Source organism: Fusarium poae, chromosome 2 (assembly GCF_019609905.1).
Source record: "Fusarium poae strain DAOMC 252244 chromosome 2, whole genome shotgun sequence".
Lineage (NCBI taxonomy): Eukaryota > Fungi > Ascomycota > Sordariomycetes > Hypocreales > Nectriaceae > Fusarium > Fusarium poae.
In genome coordinates this window covers 4,447,982-4,471,441 of record NC_058400.1, presented here as the reverse complement: position 1 = coordinate 4,471,441, position 23,460 = coordinate 4,447,982, and the positions used below count along the sequence as shown (strand labels likewise).

Genomic DNA, 23,460 nt, shown 5'->3' with positions numbered 1-23,460 from the left:
TTGCTATATACATACAATGACAACGTTTCAACTGCACAGTTCACACCATCGAATGGATCTGCCACCAAGGCAGGAGCACATGCTCTGTATCCTCTGAATTTATGGCCCTGGGCTAATCTGATTCTGCGTGGGATTCTGACGTCAATTCCACTTGATTCCGTCAAGCCCGTCGGTCTCGAGCCAAGGGCACCTTCAGCTACTCAACTCGATCACTTGGTATGTTCTCGTTAGCACCTCGCTTCGTGCTACAGCGATTGCTGACAGTTTACCTTACAGCTCTACAGCCTCTCTCATCCGAGCTCGTCGCATCCATCCATCCCTTAGAGCAAGATCAACTCTTGTCTTCGACTCATGCCTCTACATCCCACCCACGACTCCTCCGCCGATGTACCCAGCATACTCGACTGCATTCGCGCCCATCTCCCACTTTAACAATCCCGCCAACGAACCCTTCCTGTAGCAACCGTATCGTCTTTGCAGTGCATGGACACGTGTTGCGACGAGTCGAACGCATAATAATACTGTGATCATGTAGAGTCGCTTGGTTCAACGGCATACGTGTGGCATTTCAGAAGTCGCCTGATTGTGGCCAGACCGCGAGGGAGTGTTCGTGGCATTAGAGCCCCAGCATTGCCAGTGTCCCTCCAAAGATTGGCCTGCTTTCAAACAGTCTACTACAGGCCAGCGGCAATCTTGGCTTCGGAGTGCGACAGAACCCGGCGACTGTGACTTGTGTTATGACATTGCCTCTATGAACCCTGTCCGATTCTACGACTCTACTTGAATGTTGTCATTGTCCTGGTATTCGGCAGTTGTGTAGCCAGCTCGAAACTCCAGTGACAGCGCCCAATGCGCGAATAGCAGTTGCTCATTGTTTACGGTAAACATCTGTAGGATGGATGCCCTGCTCGACATCAATACTTCGTAATTGTTTACATTAGCCCAGACGGATTGCTTGATACTTCTGGGGGCAGAGCTTCGATGGCTGGCGCGGATCCTGCCGTTGGATCATTGTAGCGCGATAATTTTAGACTCTTGTGGCGTAAGGGACCCCCAGACATCCATCACATCGCGAGCTACTGCACAGGAGAAGCCTAGAACCAAGCCATGGACGTCCCAGCACATGTCCAAACCCATTGTGGCCGCTGCTCAACCACTGCTTCCAGTATGAATCAATTCGACTAATGTCTGTTTGTAAACCAGGTCTTGCCTGTTCCCGGCTGGGTAAACTTGTTCAGCCACAGACGACTACATAATTTCGTGTTCGGCTATGGCGATTACTTGTTGCAACAACATGCGCCATAGCAAGCCAAGCTGACGTCTTTGGTTGGAGGTCCAGTCCAGACCGCCCGGGAAACTCGGCACTAACCTCTGTGCATTCGAAACACTCTGCATAAATGACACTATCATCAAGACCAGTTAGGTGATGACTACTGCTGTAAGTGGAGTTGAAGCGCAAGCCCCAGCTTACGTATTTCATGGCGCCGGTTATCCGAGACACGGCCGCGATCATCGAACCTAGTGCCTATAGAACGAGCCGTGAGATCCGATATGCAAGCCAATAGCTGTTGGCTATCGATGACCTGTACGAAATATGTATTATTGTTGGTCATTGTTGCTCACAGACGCTTCGTTCCGCTTTCGGGGTCGCCCCTCGCTTCCAAGTTTAGGATACCACGTAGCTAATGTAGTCCAAAGGGTCGAGGACTCTTTAAAGTATAAAGTGTAGCTCTCCGTCTATGACTATTGAAGTGTCAACACACATCTCAGACTTTCGACCAAAGCCAACAACAATTAAGCATAAACCTTTTCTACAACTTTTATAACTCAAACACAACCTCAACAACATCCATCATGGGCTGGTTCGATGGTTTGTCCACATACTGAATGTTTGTTGATCCTCTTCTAACGTCTCTTAGACGACTCACACCCTGCTCAAGCTTACGAGGAAGTGACTCAACGTCCTCATGAGGCAAAGTGGTCCCACGAGGTATGTTCTCTGCCACGGCTTCCACTGGACTGTGGACTGACAAAATCTAGCTTATAGGAGGCGCCGCTGCTTACGAGGCTGCCAAGGCCTACGAGGAGCATGTTGCTCAGAATGGTTAGATGGCCATCTTGCTCTACAATGCAACCAGACTAACAGTCTACAGGTCAACCCGACAGTCACGCCAAGGCCAAAGAGTTTCTAGCTGGCGCTATCGGAGCCTTTGTTGATCGTGAGGTTGAGACGCGAGGATTGGATTTTGTTGATAAGGAAGAGGCCAAGCGTCATGGTAGACGACATGCGGAAGAGCAGCTGAGCTACAACAATGATGCGGGCTGGCAATAGAACTGTGTTTAGTTTATAGCACCCAACAATGATATTTAGTTTCAATCAGGACTTAATCAGGACTTAATCAGCATGAAGCTTTCGAGTATTTATACTGCTAGTAGATGCTAGATCAATACAATGTCATCTTAGTCACGCAGCGGCACTGGTGCATATTCTAGCCGCTGGCTATATGATACAAGGCATACTGCACATTGGTGCCGTAGACAGCTTTACAAACTCTTCGTCCTACTTATTATATTGCCAACCTGTGGAATAATGTTTTAACCAGAAGTACACGCATAAAAGAACGTGGCAGTATGGTTTGGGAGGTACGGAGTTGCAATGATATACAAATCAAAGGTCAATTCGGATTGTACACTTTATTATTGGTCATATAGTACACATCATATTATATACTTCATTCTTCATATATTTCATAACATATACTATTTTTAATATTCTAAACGATGCCATGATCGCAAGGCTTACCCTCTACTACATTGACATCGTGGAAATGCAACGAAGCCTCATCTCTGACTCTCTTGATAAATCCCACAGTAGTATTGGAGGGTGTCTTGGGAAGAAGTTCAACGCCATCAATGGCAAGCTTGCTCAGAACATGCGCGGCAGCATGGGCGTTAATGTGAAGTGTCTCAGGAACAGGGTTGGTAATGTTGTCGCAGGCTTGGTGGTAACAGGCGTCCTGCTCAAGACCAGTACCAGTGAAGAGACCTCCAACGGGCTTCTTGATAACCTCGCGGAAGGCAACGTAGTCGGTTCCACCTGTAAGGCCGACGGGTGTGACTTCGATGTCCTTGGCCTTGAAGTACTCACGGAAGAGATCTTCAATGACATCAGAGCCAGGAGGTCCGCCAGGACCAGCCTTTTCACCTGTACCGTCAAAGACACCAAAGAAACCGCGAGAGACCATGTCAAAGTTGAGGTAAGCCAAAAGGTTGTCAACGTCGTCCTTCTTCAGGTTGTTGACGTAGTAGCGAGAGCCAACCAGACCGTTCTCCTCTGCGCCCCACCAGCCAAAGCGAACTTTGAGGTTGGTGGAGAAGTGTTGCAGAGCTTTGGCAGTCTCGAGAATGAGGGTTGTTCCAGAACCGTCATCATTGATACCGGGTCCAGCCTGGACGGAGTCAAGATGAGCACCTAGCATGACGACATTCTCACCATCACCAGCCTTGGTCTCGGCAAAGACGTTCTGTGTGATTCGTGTCTCGATAGTCTGAATGATCTTTGCAAACGCTTCGATCTTGTCGCCGGCCTCGAGTCTGGCCTTGAGGGCCTTGCCGGGCTCCTGATCGATGAGAGCTGTGGGGACGTAGTCCGGGCTGATAGCTGACAGAGTACCTGCAGTTAGCTTGGCCTCGTCAGAGTTGTAAATGACAACAACGGCGGCACCGGCAGCAGCAGCGGGCTTGACTTTGCCAGCAAAGGTGGTCTGGTCAGGGCAAAGACCACGCTCAACGAGAACAATCTTTCCCTTGACGTCCAGACCCTCATAGCTAGCCACATCACATGCAGCTTCGCCTTCGGGGGCGTGGACAAGCTCGGCAGTGACACCTTCCTCAGACGTGCTGGGCGTGTAGGTCAGGGCGACAGTCCTGAAAGTCTCATCGTCGACTGTGACCTCGGCGGCTAGAGTTTGAGTGAAGTTTGCGGGAAAATCCTGTTTCCACGTCTTGAAGCCCTTGAGCTTGGAGATCTCCTTGTAGATGAAGTCTACTGAGGCAGCATAGCCTGGTAATCCAAAAGCTCTGTTACCCCCATGAGCATAGGCAATGTCATTGAGAGTGTCCAGGTTCTTCATCAAACTGAAGGTGTCAGCTCAAGTTCTTTGTTCTGTCAGATATCGCTCACCCTTTCTCTGTGATGAGCTTTTGAAGCTTCTTGGCAGTAACTGGAGGCTTGGTAGCCTCAGCCAAAGGTGAAACTGCCAAAAGAGCAGCGGTTGTAAGTGACAACTTCATGATGACTTGGTCGGTTGAACAAAGCTACGGAATCAAGACGAAACCCAATCTATCGGTGGGCGTCGGTGATTTAAATACCAATTGCCTCGATTGTCGTACATAAGTTCCTGCATCGTCTTGTTTCTCAACGAATCCAAGCTTTGTTCACGCCATTCGCCCCGCAAGTTGAGATATCGCGGAGTTATCGTCGAGCTTTGGAAACTAGTCCGGTCAAAACGTGAAGATCCGTCTCCAATTGGGAAGGTCGGTAATTGTCATTGCGCTTGAATGCAACGCGCCAAGTCGACACTAATAATATGCATAATAATCAGCTGCCCGATCCGTTCAACTGGTCTTTATCTGGTCCCGCTGATGGGGATTTTTACTGCTTATCAAGACGTGATTTCTCTTGGTAGCCGCGTCATAGCTCGTCTTGGTTCCTTTGCAGAACTTTGACAACGCCATTACCCAGATAATGCATGGTATGACAAGGTTTAGTCGTTTTTTCTGGGTTCTCCAGCCTTGCGAGATGATCAATGACTGGTGGACACTAGGGACCTTTGTTTCTCTTGGCTAGGTGGGGTTATGCTTTGTAGCCACTGTCGTACATCAAATACATGGGTATGTACGTCTTGAGGGCATTCTGTTCTATTCCCCGCCCCGTCCTGTTTGTCGAAGACGTTGTAGGCGCCCAAAACTCAAATAAACACATAACTATTCCAGTACTTCCGTTGTGCTACGATAAAAAGTCTCCAGAGGGACATATCCGAGCTCTTGGATTATGTGCAGAGAAAGTATACGGAAATTGATGTGGTTAAAGATAGAAACTATCTGCTCGAGTTGAAACGATAACACAAATCTCGTACAGAATCTTCCCACCAACTATGCCACCAGACTAACCAACTGATCAAACTCTTCATCGGTATGCTCTTGTAGACTTCTAAAACTCTCATTTAAAAGAGTATCGCCATTTCTAAACCGTTGAACCGTCAACTTCTCACCAGACAAACGCTTCGCCTCAAAAAGGTCTTCCACGTCCACAAGCTCCGGTACGACCGTAGTACGGAACTCGTACGATACACCGCTAGCTTTGATAAGCCCAATGCTGGCCTCGAGAAGCTTTGGCTTGATCTTTTTACCCGTGACGCGCTTATAGTTCTCTAGAGCACATTTGATATCCATAGCAATAAAATCGACGAGCTTCTCTGCAAAGACCTGCTTGAGGATATCAGGTGATGTTCCATTAGAATCAAGCTTGACACTGATTCCTGCGTTTTTGAGAATCCTTAAAAATGGCAATAAACCTTTGTGTATCGTTGGTTCACCGCCTGAGATGACCAGGCACTTGTGCGACGTTGAGTTGATGTGTTTGAAGACATCAAGTATAGTCACGTCGTCGCACTCGCCTTGCACAAGTGGACCGTTGTGACACCAGGGACATGCTAGGTTGCAACGGGAAGTAAACATGATGGATGCTTGCGTCTTGCCCGGGTAGTCACTCAAAGTGCTCTTGATATATCCAGCCACAGGTAGATCTTGGATTGCAGCGACCTGATCCTCAAGCTCAAGAAGCTTAGTGTCGTTATCCGAGAGAAGACCGGTTTCGTACTTGAACACTTTGCGTTGCACAAACTCCTCCGACTTGCCTCTGTTCCAATCACGTGTAGGACGAAAGTATCCCACGATGCGAGAGTATACGAGCGTCAACTCACCACATGCTGTACACTCTGGTTGCTCACCCACCCGATATCCATGCACAGGGCAAATACTGAATGTTGGTGTGATCGTGATGTAAGGAATACGATACCGTGCAGTTAGTGTCTTGATCAAATCCCGAGCAAGTTTCCAATTCGGTAGCTGTTCACCCAAGAAAGCATGGAAAACGGTTCCACCAGTGTATGAACATTGAAGCTCCTCTTGGTGACTCATAACCTCGAAGAGATCTTCTGTGGTGCCCACTGGTAGCATGGTGGAGTTTGTATAGTAAGTTGGGATGTCGTGGTCTGGGAATAGCTGTTTGTCTCGTTTGGCGAACTTGAAGCATGTACTTTCTGCTGGACTGGCTTCTAGATTGTATAGGTTGCCGGTCTCCTTCTGGAACTCTTGCAGTTGATCTTTGATGAATTCAAGAACTTCAATAGCAAAGTCCTTCCTGTAGCCGATGCCTTCTCCAAGAAGGTCGACTAAGGCTTCGTGCATACCGTTGACTCCAATTGTGCTGAAGTGATTAGTCCAGTAAGATCCTGAACGATGCTTCGTTGCTGATAAATAATGCGCAGCATAAGGATACAAGGCCGAGTTTGCGTCAACGAGTTTCCTTTTGATCTCTAGAGAGTCCCTTGCGACGCCCAACGTGACAGCTAGCTCAGACATAAACGTCTCTTTTGAACCTTTCGATCGGTAGGCGAGGTTGGGTAGATTGAGTGTCACAACTCCGATGGAGCCGGTCAATGGACTGGCACCATATTGACCGCCAACTCTGCAATGGAGTTTGCTGAGATCGAGTCTCAATCTGCAACACATGGATCTAAAATCTTCAGGATCAAGATCACTGTTGATGAAGTTTGCAAAGTACGGAACGCCGTATTTGGCAGTCATCTCCCAGATGGATTGCCATCGAGGTGACTCCCAATCAATTCCATCAGTGATATTGTAGGTCGGAATTGGGAAAGAGAAAATGTTGCCATTTCCGTCACCCTGCATCATGACTTCGGCGAAAGCCTTGTTGAGTAGATCCATCTCTTCTTGAAAGTCGCTGTACACCCACTCGGTTTGTAATTCGCCACCAACGATGACGGATTGGGAGCCCAGTCGTTCTGGACACACCAGATCTAGCGACAAGTTGGTGAAGGGAGCCTGGAAACCACTGCGAGTCGGGACATTCAGTGAGTAAACAAAGCTTTGCACACACTTGAAGACCTCTGTGTAGGATAACTTGTCACTGTGAATGAACGGCGCAAGGTACGTATCAAAACTCGACAAAGCCTGCGCACCCGCAAGCTCTCCTTGCAGTGTGAACAGAAAGTTGACGATCTGATTGAGGGCAGTATTGAGGTGTCTGGCAGGTCGACATTGGATCTTGTTCTCGACACCGCCGAAGCCTTGGAGAAGGATATCCTCTATGCTCCAGCCGGAGCAGTATGCGTTGAGAAATCCAAGATCGTGGATATGAAAACGGTTTTCGGAGTCGAATTTGCGGATCTCGGGAGTGTAGATCTTTTCGAGCCAATACTGGGAGATGATTTGATTCGACACGTACTGCATTAAACCTTGATGCGAATAGGTCGAGTTGGCATTTTCGGCAGTTTTCCAGGTTCCCTTTGCGAGGTATTCATCGACGAGTGTGATGTTGGAGGACATGTTGATTGTTGAAATAGTAATTATTGCGTCTCTGAAAGAATAAACGATCTTGATGGAAGGAATGAGATCGACCTGCAGAATTCTGGACAGAGCCTTTACCTTTTATTGAACATATACATTGTTGGCCTCTCATCACATTTTGGCCGCAGTTAGGTTAAGACACGGTCCGACTTTTAGTTGCTGGCCTGACAATGAGTCAATCCTTTCAATCGTGAGACCATCGCGAACGATCGTACCGAATGGTGCAAGAAAACACGATCTAGACGCGTCAACCTTGAGATCTACTTGTCTGATAAGCCTCGTCCAGCCCGCGATTGGAACGCGTTGACTCGTGACTGTGCATAAAATGGGCCGACTTCAAAATGAGAATCAGCCAACCATGGTTCAATGTCCATGCCACGAACATGCTGTCGACTGACAGAAGATCGACAGGGAACATCTTGACTTGATCAGGAAGAATCACGACATACTCTTGTCGCATTATCGACTGACGTCATATTGTAAGAGAAGTAGCTTCCATTTGTAGCCTCTTTTACTTAGCCATCCTAGCCAGTCAGTGAGTCAGTGCAGTCAGTACGAGTTGGAATGATTCTTTCATGTTCACTATACTGTATTCCTAGTAGATTGTCGAAAGATAGATATAATTACTTTTGTTATATTGTAACTTGAGCTATGATTCAAGTCTCGTGATATGACGTAACCACCCCTCATAAAGTTGTGTCCAGCTTGTAGGTGAAGATCTGAAACCTCAATTCTTTACAACATATTTTCTCAACACAATTTGCCGACAATGTCAGCCCAAAAGCGAAGTGTTAGTCTCGATGAGACCCGACCTATCGAGGAAAGCCATCCCGCAAAGGTGGTCAAGACTGCCCCCTTAGCGTCACAGCCAAACAATAGCCAACAAGTTACCAAAGAACAAAAAGAGCAAACTGCCAAGATGCTCTACGATGACACAATCAAGATGATTGATAAAAACATACATATCCTGGACAGAAAAGTGGTTGGGGAACTTGGTGCTAACCCCAGAGATTACACAACTGAAGATTATGCGAAACTCGTGTGCCGGCACTCCAAAACGGTCAAGGCTATTGCGCCGGTCAACAACACTCTGGCTTTCAATCTTGTTCTCTGCATGGCCGACGCATCGCACGCTGATCTCGATACTTCGGTAGAACTTTGTGGTGAGACTGAAAGCACTCGATATTTCCAGAGGCTTGACAACTGGCTTTTTCAGTTGATCAAATCCCGGGAACGGCCAACACATTTAGACTGGCAGCTGCCAGAAGTTCCAGTTCGATGGTCACGGCGCCGCACTCGCTCACAAGATGCTGAGTCGGATGAGGATCCTGACGAGTGGTCTGAACCAGATCTGGGTCACCAGTATTGGGAAAAGTGCAACTATGAGCACAACAGACGAGTCGCGAGGAGAAGACGAAGGGAGATTGTTGATGATTGGGTTACAGTGGCTTTGAGTGATCTGAAAGAGGAGCGAGATTATCTTGAAGAGTACGGCATGACAGGATTCTTTCCTAAGAGTATCGCCAAGTTGGAAATGATCCGTAAGGAAATGAGCACGCATCTGTAGTTCCACTCTGTATTGGAAACATCAACGTTTGATGGGAAATTATATTGCAACTGCTCAGGGTTGAAGTCTTCAGTTGATGGCAAACAGGCCACTATCCACTAGAATTGATTGGATCTCGAATTAATCACTCTATTTGACACAATATGATGATGGAATTGAAGATTTGTGCTGGTATTGTGGGCACGTGAAAGCGCACGTGATGACCCGACCAACAACCTCCCTCTGATCAATGATCGTTGAAATCCTCATCCCTTCCTGGATACATGATGTCCTGCTTTATGAAAGCCTTGATGTGTCTGTAGACAACGTAGAAGTATGTAATGACCAGCACAATACTCATACCTGTCCCCATCCACTTGACGTGCTCACTGCCCAACGCATTACCGATAGAGATAGTAGCGAGAATCCAACCAGTGTTAGGGAAGACCATAGCGTAGAAACCAAGGTGGAAATAGACAGGAGGAGACTGAATAACAGCCACGGTAGCAATCCCCCACCACCAAGCCGCAAGAGCCCAAAGGAAGATTCCTGCTACGAGAGCCATGGCGCGGATCATACCAGGGTCGATCTTGATACCGTCCATACCAGGCTCAATGCTATCAGGTAGTCCATTGGCCATACCAATCAAGGCCAGAGCCGTGAACGACGGGGGTCCAACACACATGTATAGTCCTGGTCTATGCTCTCGATTAGGTAGGCCTGCAGACATCAATCGACCGATCATATGTGCGTACATAAGGACGGCGACGGATAATCCAAGTCCCTGGCACGTGAGACCCCCCACAATAATGGGAATGGCTGCAATCTCGGGTTGTGTGTCGGCAATGACCGAGGCAATAGTGCCAGACAACATAATCGGAAAAACTAATGCAATATTAGCCAAGGAATCTTCAAATAGACAAGGAACTACTTGCTAGGTAAAATCCAAGTCGGCATCATAGTCTGTAGACCAAAGTTATGAGCAGCAAAGACATAGCTGTACTGGCCAACAGCCAGCAAAACGGTCAAGACAACATATCCCCAGTACGCCACTTGGATAGCCCACGCCAACGTCTCGTCGTTATCAGGGATAGCATATCGCTGGGTACTGGTTATAAGAGTTGCAATAGTTAAAAAGAACGTTGGGAAGAAGAAGCCCTCTCGTTCGTGGGTAATGGACTTTGACATGTCGCCTGGGTTGAAGAAGAAACGAAGCAACATTGCCGAGCAAATGGCGACGACCAAGAGGATATTAATGATATAAACTGCCAAGCCTATCTCTCTCAGCCCTGGAAATTGATGTGGCTGAGCAAAGATAAGCAAGGACAGCCCTCCACTTGACATCGGCAGTGTGAACCAGGCGAACGTGAAGTGATGCAGCCTATCCTTTAGAGCCATCTTGGGTCGGTTCGGGTCGAACATATCATGATGATGCTGTTTTTGCTCGTCTATCTCGTCATCGTCGCTGTCTCGGAATGGGTCGTGACCCTTTTCAACGGCCGGGGTGATGGACCTGCTGTAACTGTGTCGGCCGTGATCAACACTGGCATGTCGAGTGTCCAGCTTGACGCTCAAGCGGCCGGGGACAACAGAGTTCCGTGACAGCGGCTGCCAATCTTCTGAGTTCTTTCGAGTTGACACGACTGAGTCAGTCCAAGCCGAGGTTTCTTCTTTTCTACCCATGGTTGAAAAGTTCGAAGTGAAATTAGGGGAAAAGAAGAGAAGAAATGACAAAGGAGAAAAGGACAAGGAAAAGAAAAAAGAGGGGGAAAAGAAAAGAATTGACAAAAAGTCGACTTTGACAATAGGATTCCAGCTCCAGACTTTTTGCATCGAACACAAACAAAACAGGACAGCACACATTTATATCTAGAGAACAGGCTACTTAGAATAGAATCAACACGGCCCTTTCGGCAGTTGTTTTAGTTTGGTGGACCTTTTCGTTCATCGTTCCGGTTCTCACCCTGCAAAAACGAAACGTCAAAGTGGCAACCTTTGGGGGACCTTTGCATGCTGGCTTTACATTGCTTGATGTTGAGGCTCTGTCTAAAGCGTGGCAAGAAACAAGGAGGCTACCATATTTAGACAGGGCCCCTGTAAGTAGAAAAGATAAACGGCTTGGCAACACCAACCGTCGCAGATGGCTGCTCGTTGCAACGCTGGAGATAAGATCTAGAAATTTGAAACAATATACCCAGAATGATTAGGCGCGATCTTGTCGCACCATGGCGGTTATCTTTGCCACTGTTTGTAGTTGGGCGTCAAAACTCGACGGCAAAACAATGTATCTACCCGGAAAGATGTTCCCTGTTCCCATGTGAACGAGATTAGATCGTCGCAGCTGCCCTTGATTCGGAGAACAACGCAGAAATAGAACCAACACTTTCGAGTTTTCGTCCATTTGCTAGCTAGTGGGTAGCAGTAGAAGTGGCCTCCTAATCTTAGGCTACAAAAATAAGTAGTCTAAGAATTATGGTCCAAGGAGCATAAAGTGACTAATTCCGATTCTTATGTTACCCGCCCCGAGGGAGAGGAAAATACGGAGGTAATGCCAGCTCTTGCACACGGAATGACCGAATGACGCCAGTACAGAGTCATGTCTTCAACTCGCAGCTCCATTAAAGACGGTAGTAGTGTTGATCCCGAAAGATTCTCGTCAGTGGGGGCGCGGGTGAGATCCATGTTATGTCAAGGCGTCAAACAACTAGGGGCTCCATGTGCGATACCTCCAACATTTAAAGATACAAGCTTCATAAGAAGCTTCGAGGGTTCCGTCACATCCGACCAATCAATATCCCACATCTCGTCACTCTGGAGCCGCTTTGGGCCCTCTTATCTTAACCGCCCCAGGACAAAAGTACTGCAAGTAGTTAGCTTGTGGCCATAGCTTCAATCGTGAAACAACATCTAAACCCCAGCCGCGGAAGAATTTAGCATGTGTCTTAAGTGTATAAATCTCTTATCTATTGTTTTGGTATGGATCTATAGATATTCTGTATCGTTACACCTATATATAGATGCCGGCATCTTGTGTTCGGTAGAAGTCATCCATCGTGTCCACTTTACCCCAATATTGAAGCGTATTGGCTTTTTTTGTAGACTTGCATTAAATGAGATATGGATGTGTCGCCTTGGCATTTTGTTCTCCAAGCCACTCATTCATTGTCTGTGGAATCTTTGAAGTGATCGTCATTGGGGAAATAACCGAAACGTGGTATTGTAATAACTCGGATAGTGTCTAAGCGGTGTCAAGTGAATCTTGATACAGTTGCACGGTGGCACAGCCTTATTCTCAACTTGCTACTAGTAATAAAACCTAGAAGGTATCTGAGTCATTCAACTTGATATGTCTCGACATGAAAGTTAATCTGATTAAGCTGTGTGCTCGGACTTGTATACATTGAGTATAACATTAGAGTTATTTCTTTAAAGTGGGAATGGGACAAGCTCTCTACAGTGTTAGAGGTTGGGATCCCGCAAACGTCTCAGACAGGACTCATTGGAGTGCATGTGATACCAAAGCCGAAGCAGTTGAGATTGTAGCCCATCGCCGATAGTTGAGCTCAGGTATCCTTGGCCAAAGATGTCGATACATCAATGACGTTTCATACCCTATACACAAGGAATCTATCTAAGTGCAGATCTGTCCAAGCGCAACTATAGTATCAATCATTCATTGTGAGAAGAGTGATCTCCTTCTTCTTAATTCGATCAAGGTTACCAGTGACTTAGCCCAGGGAGACACCATTACAAGTATAGACGCTGGTGGACACCCAGACTATCAACAGTATAGGCTAGTATGAAACCAAGGACAAGCAAGACTCCTGCAACAGTGACGTATCAAGCTGTCTTTCTCATACTTTATTGGGATTTCCAACGGAAGTATTTCACTATAGGACCTTTTGCACCCATCAGGTAACCATGACGAGTCGTTTACCTGCCCAGTGGGAAACACAGCCTCTGCCGAAGTTTTGTGGGAAGGCCGTGACAAACCGGGAGAGTGATCTTTACTTCCCTGTCGATCGTGATGGGGACTAACGATGACAGACGCATAGGTCTCGCCAAAAGATCCTTGACTGTGACTCGGCTAGCCAGATTTCGCTGAAGTTGTCATAGTGAAGCAAGCATAAAAATAGATGGTTGTTTTGATGAGGTCTGCACCATGAGTGATGACCTGGAAGCTAAGTTTCTGGTGTTATAGAGGAGTAGTGAAGTTGGGATCTATAGGGGATATGTGGCATAGGCTGCACATATGAACATTTCAATAACCCCCAATAAATAGGTGTAGTAATGTTTATTTATATATATAGAAAAGTGTTCCCCACCCCGGTAGACTCCATTCTCTACTTAAGTGAACTTTAACAAGTGATGTAAAGATAACCTAGGGCAAGACACGCTTAAGGAATAAAGTCAGATATATAGTTATTAATCTATATTGACTATTGTTCCTTCCTTGAAGGCATCGAGATGCGCAGTGGAGGTGCTCATCTCAGGGAAATCCCCCATGGTCAGTATCCCCGTCGGGAAGTCCACGGTGGGTATGATCAAATAGGACATTGGCGTCAATGATTCGCTCGGTAATGGCATAGGCTTGTGTTGAGGCTGATGTGAGTTCGCAGGAATCACCTTCGGACTCCGCAGTCGCCTTAATGATGACTGTCATATCGATTCCTCACCTTCTTTTTCTTCCTTCATCTTTGATCATCAATGTGGTTGAATTCTTGGATTATTGGACAAGCACTCCCCAATCCTGTTTTTGCTATCTCTGCGTTCAAAACCGTCACCAGCATTAGGGTACTTCAAACGATGGCTGCTAGAGGCATAAGAGACGAAATGATTTACCAAATTTATGCTACTTAGACCATATCCTTAGGTTATTTATTTTTGTAGCACTTACTAGACCAACCAGCATTTCCCCTGACATGGCTACGGGCAACTTGGAAACTCATACCGCCATCCTGAAGTAAGCACTTTACGCGATGTTATTTACTCGCGTAGTGATTTTTTGCTGCTTGGCTCCATGTCATCGTACCAAAATCCGCCGACAACGATGGCGTCCTAGAACTCAATCGTATGGAAGTTGTACATGACCCTTTTACATTGTCGAATTCTCAATAGCCAAGTCAACATTGTCAATGTACCTGCACATTCACGCTGGTTATTTTGAGGCTAAGTCGCAATCTTGTATCTAATGCTTCTAGGTAGCAACAGCATCGATGTTGTTGGTGATTCCGCTCAACTCTCCATGACTACCGAAATCTCAAAAATAAACAAATCGCACTGCCACCCACAAATCGATTTTCACCGGTATAGCACGAGCTCTAATGCAACACGACTTGCGACTTTTCCAAGATTTGCGTTCATCGCCGGGTTGACTTTCAATTTGTTCTCAAGACACTATCGGCTGATCAACGCGAAAGGTGTCACCTTGTTGAGTTCTGAATGTCAGCATAGGAACCGTCGACCCGGAATCCACAGCTGTAGCCTCAAACAGCACATTGTATCCGTTGTGTAGTCTACCTTGTCCCCGCCTTGTTTCCCAACCTCGACACCATACCATTGTCTGCGACCTGTGTCATGTCTTGTTGTCGTCGTTTTCTGTTTTCGGAACTGACCCTGCCTCCGACGTCTCATTGCCTCCGGTGTCTCGCCGCCGTATCTCTCCTTCCTCCCCGCCTGTCCACAACTACCGAAAACCACGGTTACCGGGAGCACCGCGCCCCGGGGTTGAGTTTCATCAGCCGCTTCGGTGTCAGTCTAACCATAAGACTGATGGATAGAAGAATTCGAACCATGATAACCTTCTTCTTCTTTCCGCTAAAACATTGAAATGGACGCCATTTAACACTCCTACTACTCCCACCTCTCCCGCCATCGGCAGACCTGTCAACAAGTTCAGAGCCCTCCGATCAGCCTAGGAAGCTGAGTCAACCATCTTAAGACTTGTGGATCCTTCAGTTCAAGACGTTAAGGACTATCAGACTGCTAGAAACATTGGCTATTAGGACCATGAGAGACAAAATTAATAGGTAAGCTTATGATACTTAGACCAGGCGTCTTAGGATATTTATGTTTGTACCCTAAGCTTAGGAGGGTAACGTTCATGGGCTCATCGGATGCTCTACTCCAAGTTATCGAGAATGCCACAAAACTTGTTTTGGTGAGCACATCCTGTCGGCAATTCCTAATGACTCAAGAGTTGTCAAGAACCGGGATCCCCGCCTCAACTTACCGATCTTCACTCGTCAAGTTCAGCGTCAACAGCCTCTTGAAACCTGACAATACCTCTGCGCCGTCGAATTCCAGCACGCAATCATATGAGACGCCCTCCAGTGAGAGCCACTGGTACCGAAATTGAAGGCATTTGCTGATTCAAGAAGGACTGTCCTCATAACGCTCGGAAGTGGACGATTCCGATTCCCCAAGCACAGCGGCTAAAGGCCCCGTCAAGCGAAAGGCTAAAAGAGCCCTGCTCAGTGTTAAGGCTGATGACGGCTACAATAACGGCCATGATGCTCAAGGTGCTCGAAGTCTCCAGAACAAGGAACTCGCACAAGTATCAGTCATTTCGTTGGCAGCTGTTTTCCCCCGTCGAAGCACTCGCCTCACCAAATCTACCGTTCTGCCCGCGGCTGGGAGCGGAGGCAGCGGGTGTTGTTAAAATAAAGAACAAGGTTCACGATGGTGGAGTGGGAGGTTTATTTTCAACGCAGCTGCGGGGGTAAAAATGTTATGGAGAAAGGAAAGCAAGGGCCAGGCGGCAGTAGCAATCAAGAAAAATTACCCCACTATTCTTTACCTGCGTAAGAAAAGTGGGAAGGTAAAGCCATGTCTAAGAAAATATGAATTATTGCAGTAAAATTAATAAAATCAGGACATGTAAATACTGTATTTATTTGCTGATACCTGAGGCTAATCGAAATATCTAGGCTACAAGTCATTTCCGATATCCAAATCGCATTTTTCTCTCCTGCATCCCTCTCTCCACACACACACAACATTCAAAACGGTACAACAGATCATCAACCACATCACGCCGTTCCCCTGTCGCTACAGGGGAATTAGAAGATCGCCATGAGTGATGATCACTTTCCACCACTCGAACCAAATTACAGGACCAACACAGCTAGGCGAGAGCATCAAGAACAGGATGAAGAATGGCATGATAAATTTCATTCTCAATGGCTTGCTTGGGGTCACTCCCAGGACAACCAAGAGGATTGGAAGTTTTGGGCAACTCGTCTTTTCACAAACACAACAACTGCCAAACTTTGCAACCACATTGTCGGCAAGGCAGGCATCCCAGCCACACGACCAATCACTTGGGCCAACATTGCAGCTGTGATGGCTAATCCGCGATGGGATACCGACTATGTCCGAAGATCAGATTGGGCAAAGAGAGCCCAAATCGAGTTCCCACAAGCAAATATCCTTGCAGGTCACCCAAACGACAACGGTCCTATTATCCGAGACTTGACCTTCTCAGCGGAGAAGCGAGCAAGTAATCAGCGACACGAAAGCGATGTTCGGGATAAACAAGGAGCTTTACGGCTTCAAGCCGAAAATACAGCACTCAAACAAGAAATCCAATCTCTTCAAAAGCTTATCGCTGAATACGAAAAAGAAGAGACTGAAAACAACAGCCTTTTATCCAGAATCCGGGACGCTTCGGAGGCAAAATCGACTGAAATTTGCCGTCTAACAGCAATGGTAGGGCGATTAAAGAATGTTCTCTCTAAAGATGGCAATGGTAAAGCCTACGAAGAATTTGAAAGAATGAACAACCTTCTTGAGAGCAGCAACAGAGTAGCTCGCAATTTAGTCGAAATGATTACAAAGGGTGGGTTTGATGAGTTGGATGGAGCAAGTTGGCCAATACTGATTATCTTATAGAGCGTGAAGAACACGCAGCTCAATGCGACATTGACTCTGAAGAGGCCTAACGGCTCGACCATATAAACCTGGTCGTTTAGTTGGGATGGGATATATTGGAATCGCTGGGCTATCGCACGATGGGTTATCCAGGACAAGAACAAAGGACCCTATCGATACATGGGTATAATGGATTTTCGAAGTCTTTTTCTTAACGTTAAATTGTGTCAATCTGCGAATGCGTGTACATGCTCGGTAACTCCTGGTGATGGTAAAAGTCTTTAGAAAGTTGTTAACACCAGCAACCTTGCACAAAACTAATGCAAGTCTACTAACAACGCCCAAGGTGTTTTAATGGACGTTTGTGTTTTCCAAGATTTGAAGGCCGCACAGATGCCTGATTTCACGGGCAGGATGACAAATTCTATCTACCTGTGATTATGCTCAAACCGTAGGTCTACTGCAGATACCCCACACAAACATTGCTCCATCACTATATTCCCATAGAAGGGACAACACTTTCAGGCGGTATCATCACAAAAACATTTTTTGTTCATTGACTGACTACTTGATCAAGGAATGCTACGAGAGCCTTGGCAAGAAAGCATACCGCGCCCTGGAGGTGAACGCCTACGTTGACTATGCCAAATTAGGTCTTCTCCAATGCGAGAACTTGAAGCTTACCTCATCGCGAGGAGGGATGGAGGGGAGGGAACCTTTCTTGAGAACTCTCCAAACGACTTGAACGAAACTACTCTGTACCACGTCGATACAACCGCGCGAGACCTGTCCCTGTCTGATGACGCGGAGGCGAGCGTGATTCAGAGAAGGGCGAAAGCCTGGTCTAGTGTCCGAACCGAAGCCCGTTGACCGCTGCGTGCCCTGAGGGCCAAGAACAGGCAGTACCAGGCATTTGTTGAAGTTTTGATGAGGTAAGTCAAAGGCGAAGCCGTGAGAGAGATACTTACTAAATCTTTTGATCGGGGAACAGACGCCAGCGGTCTCGACTTCTGGAATGATCCCTCAACTCCCGGCAACTCGACTGCCACTTCAGGCGCCCACCGTGAATGACCCTCGACCTGGGCTCTACGCTGGTATCTGTTGTGTGGATGGGCAAGTCGTCTATATGTACCCTATCCAGGATCCGACGAAAATCGCCGAGCCGGAATTGCTAAGAGTGGTCAACCTGACAGGCGTTGAGATGAAATGCGAACCTTCTCGAAAGCTCGCCGGGAAAACACTATTTTACACGAAGCGTGTCTTATGAAGGGATACATAGCCAATGGGAAGATGCACTCCCGCGATAAATCACCCCCAATATGAGCAATCATCGAGCAAAACAAGCGAGCGCGATTGCAGTTATCACCGGTCCCGCTGCAGCGTATCTCACTGGCAGGCGACGAAGGGCACCTTGACATGTCAACTATCTATCTACGCGATGAACACGGTATCATGTTCATACTTCGACCGCTGCCCCTTGGGGCATATTCGATCCTATTAGAACTGGTGGTTATTACAAAATGTTTCCTTGTCGCCAACCACTTGACCCCATGTCGACAAATACCGCTCGCCAATCTATGGGAGTGTGGCTGGAAATCCAGGGATCAGACAATCTAGGAACTGAACTGGTCCTATACTGAGATTGTGACCCCCGAAAGGTGATCGCTCATCCCGTGCCGCCTGTTGAGCTGGAAGTCTTTTTACTTGGGTTCCCCTACTTTTTGCGATATACCGAGGACAGGCGCATGACAAGGCATGCGCACCCATACCGGCTGATCGGTGCCGGGTACCGACTCGACGTGAAGACTCACAAGTCGCATGTAGTGTCCTTACGAGTCCTAGATCAGGATCGTATCGGACAATTGTTCGACGAAATGAGACATAGTGCGAGAGGGCTCCCAGCCTATCTGACTATACCGGTGCCCCTGGCGTCTTTCCTAGGAACCGCGATGAAGTGGCCCACTGGGGTGTGAAAAGGGGAACCGCCTTCACGCGACCTGTTTTCCTTATGCCTCCTGGATGATATCCGAGCCCTGGACCTACCTTCGTACCATGCGACAACAGAGGACAATCAACTGGTCGGAATTCCGGAACCTATCGCGAGAAAGTGTGGCCTGCGTGGTCTAAGCCTGTATGTTGACATTGTTCCCATTGTCGCGTACTGGAACCCTTGCAACAAAAGCCAGCTAGTTTCTCTTCCTGGGACCGTTGAATCGATTGGACCGGCGTTGAAGGCTGTAGAGGGCAGTAAAGTCAGCACCCGCTACGAAGCGATGGGGCTGCTGAAGGAGAAGGATCCCAGGGCGCTGTCTCATATATTACCGCACTCGATTGAGGCACTAATAAAAAGACCAATCATGATGGTAATCGCAAAGCGAAATGAGAAGCGACTGGAACCAGCCCAGAGTTTGAAGGTCTCGGAACTGCACTGGGACCCTGTTGACATTTGGTGACTGCTTGCAGGTTAGAGCGCTTGTGCAACTTCTAAATTGAAAGGCTGAAAAGCCTCGTTATTCTACAAACACGAGAAAAACAGTTTGTTACTGAAGAGTTACAGTTGTTCTGTTTTGTATCTGTTGTTTTCTTGCTAAAATGCTTTGTTATAGGATCTATCATTTGCTGGTAGTGGCACTGCAGATCCTGGAAGAATAAATCTGTTTTCTTCGAGGATAATCATACAAATCTCGCACGCATTCGTTCTATTTCGGTTGTAAATATGTGTTTCTTTTACTTCAAATCGTCTTCATAGAACTCCTGGCCAACCTAATAACCATATTTAGTGCCCTGCAACTTCAAGACTAGAGTCCGAATCATCGACCACTGACTGGCTGACTTGACTTTGAAGCCTTTGGAAAGCTCTATATACTGAGCGGCTATGATTAACCTGAGTTTCTTAATGCGATAGATGTAGCTAACCGCGAGTAATAGCTAAACCCTCTTCTTCGTAGTTTATTCATAAGCCCGGTTATCTATTCTTTATAGTCCGTCCATTAACCTGAGTTAGGTCTTCTGTTATTATCCAGAAAATTCGCACTGTTGCCCCCATTGCCTCTGTCGCCTCTATTGCCCCTGCCTATCGTTCCTCTATACTGAACTTAATATGTGGGATAACAAGACTCGGAAGCGTTGAAATGCGTCTTCGATTCGGCATAGTATTCGATCGGTGACTGCAGGTTGGTTTGGTACTGGCCACCTTGTGAGTGCTGATGTTACGTGTGAAATCCTACTCCTGGCAAAAGGGAAGGTAGGAGGATCCGGGAGACGCAAACCTGTAGACGAGCCGGCGTAGCATTCTGCGGGCGGGGTTGGTATGGCTGGGTATAGATTAACTTAGCCTCCGGTTGTACAAAGGTGATGGCCAAGGTTATTCTCTGGTGTTTGTTCGTCCGCAAACCTGGATAAGGTTGTTCAATCTTGTATCCGGGTCTGGTTGTTCGTACCATGTCAAGATGAATGACATGCGTGTGTGGTCTCCTGTATCCCATCCACGGCCCAACATACACATAGACAGGCTCTCTCTCGTGCGCTTCGATCTGCTGGGGGGGGGGGTTGTTAGCAAACTTGTGTTGTTGCTATGAGCGCGGTTCTTTTAGAAGCAGTCCGACTGCTATTCAGCGGTATTGCTGGGAAAGTCATTCGCCTGGAAATTCATGTCGCCTGAAGTCTGCGGTCTGCGTCGCTTAGCAGAATCGTAGAGAGAAGTTGTATATCATTTGCGATAGACATGCAAGTCTGATATCTAGTGAATGAACCTAGTCAGCGGTAACACCAATGCAATGCTATTGTTTCTGTGTTAACAATACTGACATAGCGCAAAGGCCAGAAGTTGTTGTTGATCGCTACGTTAACGCGTGCCGCTGACCTAAGTCTTTCACCAGCCGAGGTCGTAACCGGTCCCTGGTGGTGGTGTTGGATTTAAAACCTTCAATCCCAAGAGAAACTGGCGAGGGAGAGAGTTGGTGAATTTCCCAGCCTTTGTTCGGTGCTGGGATGTTTGTTCTGCTGCAACAAAGCGTAATTTACACAGTTTGTCATCTTAGATTGCTAGGCCTAACCAAACCGTACCCACAATTTTCAATGTGATTTTCGATCTCACAACCCTCTCTACTCACAGAAAAAAAAAAAAACATCTACCCTCTAATGACCTCTACCTCGCAAACAACTCTTTGGTAGTTTCGCTCGTTCGTATACCTTTACTTACGCTTACCCTTTATTGCAGTTACTAACATTTTCTCCAGCCGTACAATCTTCATTTCTATGCCATCATTCGAGACTTGACCGCCATCGCCATGGCAAGTTTTCCTACCCGTGACGCGCACCCTGGTGCCGCTTTAACCTACACGGCCTATCTCGATGAGGTGCGCCAGCAATCCTCATGGAAGTCGGAGAAACACAAAAACATCTTGAACAGGCTCCAAATCGGCTGGGCTGCGATTCAAGAACATGTCACGCCACATATCGCTGATTGTATTGCATACCATGTTGAGAAATACATCATTGACATGACCTCGATCAATCCTGCCGATCTTCCTCTTCCCTCAGTCTATTCTACCGTCTTGAAACGTACCAGCTACGGCAGCATCACCTACCCAGAGTGGTTTTTTCTTGCATGTGTGTACGGACCGGGCCACGAAAAACTACGCCCTCATCGGGATTAGTTGTCCCGACACTGGGGAGTAGATTTCCCCCCCGATACAATCTTCTATCCTCCTGGAATGATCTGCGAAGAACAGGAACAGAAGTTCTACGGACCTGGGGTCTTTTTTGATCTTGTCCCGCAATCCCAACGCCGGACTGAAATCATCAAGGAAGACGCAAAGGCTAAGCCTGTAAATACTTAACATTGATAAATCAAGCAACAGAGGCTGATTGACGCAGGTTACCAAACACCCCAAAATGTTCGATTCGGCATTCACGTCTCTCTCAACACGCTCAACGCTCCTCAGACAGGAAGCGCAGCTTGACCAAGAGCTTGCCCAATTCTTCTCAGAGACGACAACGTCCTCCAAAAAGCGGAAGCTTCAACTTCAAACCTCGGAGGAAAGGTTGGAGGCTCTTGAGACCGGACTCACTGACGCCAATACCGCTATTGGACAAGATAATCGAGACATTGCATCTATTCGCACCCAGGACAAGGACAAGGACAAGATTGATGCCGAAGAGTACCACCGTCGCACCGTCCAGGCGTTTCGCGATCAGCTCACTGTCATGAGAACGTCACTGGACGAAAAAGTCCAAGGTCTACGCTTCAAACATGACGAAGATCTCCAGGCTGTACAAAAGCAGACCCAAGATGCTATCGACCAGCTGGCTCAGGAACTTGTTCGCTTACGCGAGACCGATATCGCCAGGAAGAAGACAATGAAGACTTTTTTTGACAAGATCACCAACCGGATCGATGGGTTTGAGAAGAAGGTGGCTGACCAAGTGATTTGGTATAAAAGTAACTTCACTACCTTGGCCTCTGGTTTTCGAGACCTGATGAGAGACGCTGTGGGACTTGGCCCCCCCGAATCTGGGGGCGCGTCAGAGCAAGGACGAACATGCGGGTAAAGATGATGGGAAGAAAGCCCGTGCTTGAGTCTACGTCAGCGCGAGATCGGACAAGGACATCTTGGGGAGACAAAGGAAAATGGACTTGTACCTGAGAGAACATGACCTAGACAGCTACTGGACAACAGTGGCACACATCACGGTCAAGTAGTTTTTATGGCTTTACAGTCAAGACTAAACTCAATAAAGTAGTACATGCAGTCCATCCCATCCCACTCAACTGTGAATATGTCTGATTCCAACCGTAAGGGCAAAGGCAAAGGTTCTAAAAAGACGCCAAGCCTCAGGGTGAAAAGTAGGGAAAAGAAAAGGCAAAGCGTTCGAATTATTCACCAAAGGCTGCGCTATTCGGTTCGTTGACTATCCCATTCATCGACACAATTAACACCATAAAAATTACAGCTACAGTAGTCCACATCCTGCCATCGCCACTGTCAAGTCTCACGACCTTAAAATCACAGTGAACCCCTCATCGGACGCTCCGTTACGAGTTGTTCTGATCCCTGTCTCGTGTTTTAGCTTTCAATTCCGCGTTACCCAGGTCATCTTCCCAGCTCGACATTATCTGGCGTCTGTCGTTCTTTTGAGTGCTTTGCAACCTCCTGCAGAGTAGATAGCATCAGGCTAATATATTAAACCGTAGACGATGGGGGAATACTATCGATGTTACGCCGCACATAATCTTCTCCAACTGCAGCTTTATCTTCTTCCTTTCCCCATCACAACTTCACTCCTTCCTTGATCTTCGCCTATCGGTACCGACCTGTTCTGCAAGTTTTGTACCCAAGGTAATACGATAAACTGGCCCACCGCCAAACTCGGGGACAAAGATCTCA

The 23,460-nt window shown here is 47.3% G+C and overlaps 9 protein-coding genes across 9 annotated transcripts; 5 read left to right on the top strand and 4 right to left on the bottom strand.

Moving 5' to 3' along the window:
• Positions 1 to 1,854: 1,854 nt before the first annotated feature.
• FPOAC1_005381 (uncharacterized protein) lies at positions 1,855 to 2,332 on the top strand (the record flags this gene model as incomplete). The annotated part of the gene is made up of 4 exons (XM_044849909.1): positions 1,855 to 1,870; positions 1,920 to 1,990; positions 2,041 to 2,104; positions 2,154 to 2,332. 4 exons carry the CDS (start codon positions 1,855 to 1,857, stop codon positions 2,330 to 2,332), a joined length of 330 nt encoding a protein of 109 aa, XP_044708619.1.
• Positions 2,333 to 2,774: 442 nt separating this feature from the next.
• FPOAC1_005380 (uncharacterized protein) lies at positions 2,775 to 4,293 on the bottom strand (the record flags this gene model as incomplete). The annotated part of the gene is made up of 2 exons (XM_044849908.1): positions 2,775 to 4,137; positions 4,184 to 4,293. The coding sequence occupies 2 exons, from the start codon at positions 4,291 to 4,293 to the stop codon at positions 2,775 to 2,777; spliced, it is 1,473 nt and encodes a 490-aa protein (XP_044708618.1).
• Positions 4,294 to 5,154: 861 nt separating this feature from the next.
• On the bottom strand, positions 5,155 to 7,632 carry FPOAC1_005379 (uncharacterized protein; the record flags this gene model as incomplete). The annotated part of the gene is made up of 1 exon (XM_044849907.1): positions 5,155 to 7,632. One exon carries the CDS (start codon positions 7,630 to 7,632, stop codon positions 5,155 to 5,157), a length of 2,478 nt encoding a protein of 825 aa, XP_044708617.1.
• Positions 7,633 to 8,422: 790 nt separating this feature from the next.
• On the top strand, positions 8,423 to 9,220 carry FPOAC1_005378 (uncharacterized protein; the record flags this gene model as incomplete). The annotated part of the gene is made up of 1 exon (XM_044849906.1): positions 8,423 to 9,220. One exon carries the CDS (start codon positions 8,423 to 8,425, stop codon positions 9,218 to 9,220), a length of 798 nt encoding a protein of 265 aa, XP_044708616.1.
• A 226-nt stretch (positions 9,221 to 9,446) lies between these two features.
• Positions 9,447 to 10,073, bottom strand: FPOAC1_005377 (uncharacterized protein; the record flags this gene model as incomplete). Its single annotated transcript, XM_044849905.1, has 1 exon — positions 9,447 to 10,073. One exon carries the CDS (start codon positions 10,071 to 10,073, stop codon positions 9,447 to 9,449), a length of 627 nt encoding a protein of 208 aa, XP_044708615.1.
• A 53-nt stretch (positions 10,074 to 10,126) lies between these two features.
• FPOAC1_005376 (uncharacterized protein) lies at positions 10,127 to 10,882 on the bottom strand (the record flags this gene model as incomplete). The annotated part of the gene is made up of 1 exon (XM_044849904.1): positions 10,127 to 10,882. One exon carries the CDS (start codon positions 10,880 to 10,882, stop codon positions 10,127 to 10,129), a length of 756 nt encoding a protein of 251 aa, XP_044708614.1.
• A 4,420-nt stretch (positions 10,883 to 15,302) lies between these two features.
• Positions 15,303 to 15,860, top strand: FPOAC1_005375 (uncharacterized protein; the record flags this gene model as incomplete). Its single annotated transcript, XM_044849903.1, has 2 exons — positions 15,303 to 15,531; positions 15,604 to 15,860. The coding sequence occupies 2 exons, from the start codon at positions 15,303 to 15,305 to the stop codon at positions 15,858 to 15,860; spliced, it is 486 nt and encodes a 161-aa protein (XP_044708613.1).
• Positions 15,861 to 16,273: 413 nt separating this feature from the next.
• Positions 16,274 to 17,142, top strand: FPOAC1_005374 (uncharacterized protein; the record flags this gene model as incomplete). Its single annotated transcript, XM_044849902.1, has 2 exons — positions 16,274 to 17,039; positions 17,093 to 17,142. 2 exons carry the CDS (start codon positions 16,274 to 16,276, stop codon positions 17,140 to 17,142), a joined length of 816 nt encoding a protein of 271 aa, XP_044708612.1.
• A 3,919-nt stretch (positions 17,143 to 21,061) lies between these two features.
• Positions 21,062 to 22,624, top strand: FPOAC1_005373 (uncharacterized protein; the record flags this gene model as incomplete). Its single annotated transcript, XM_044849901.1, has 4 exons — positions 21,062 to 21,085; positions 21,310 to 21,682; positions 21,752 to 21,900; positions 21,950 to 22,624. The coding sequence occupies 4 exons, from the start codon at positions 21,062 to 21,064 to the stop codon at positions 22,622 to 22,624; spliced, it is 1,221 nt and encodes a 406-aa protein (XP_044708611.1).
• Positions 22,625 to 23,460: the final 836 nt, after the last annotated feature.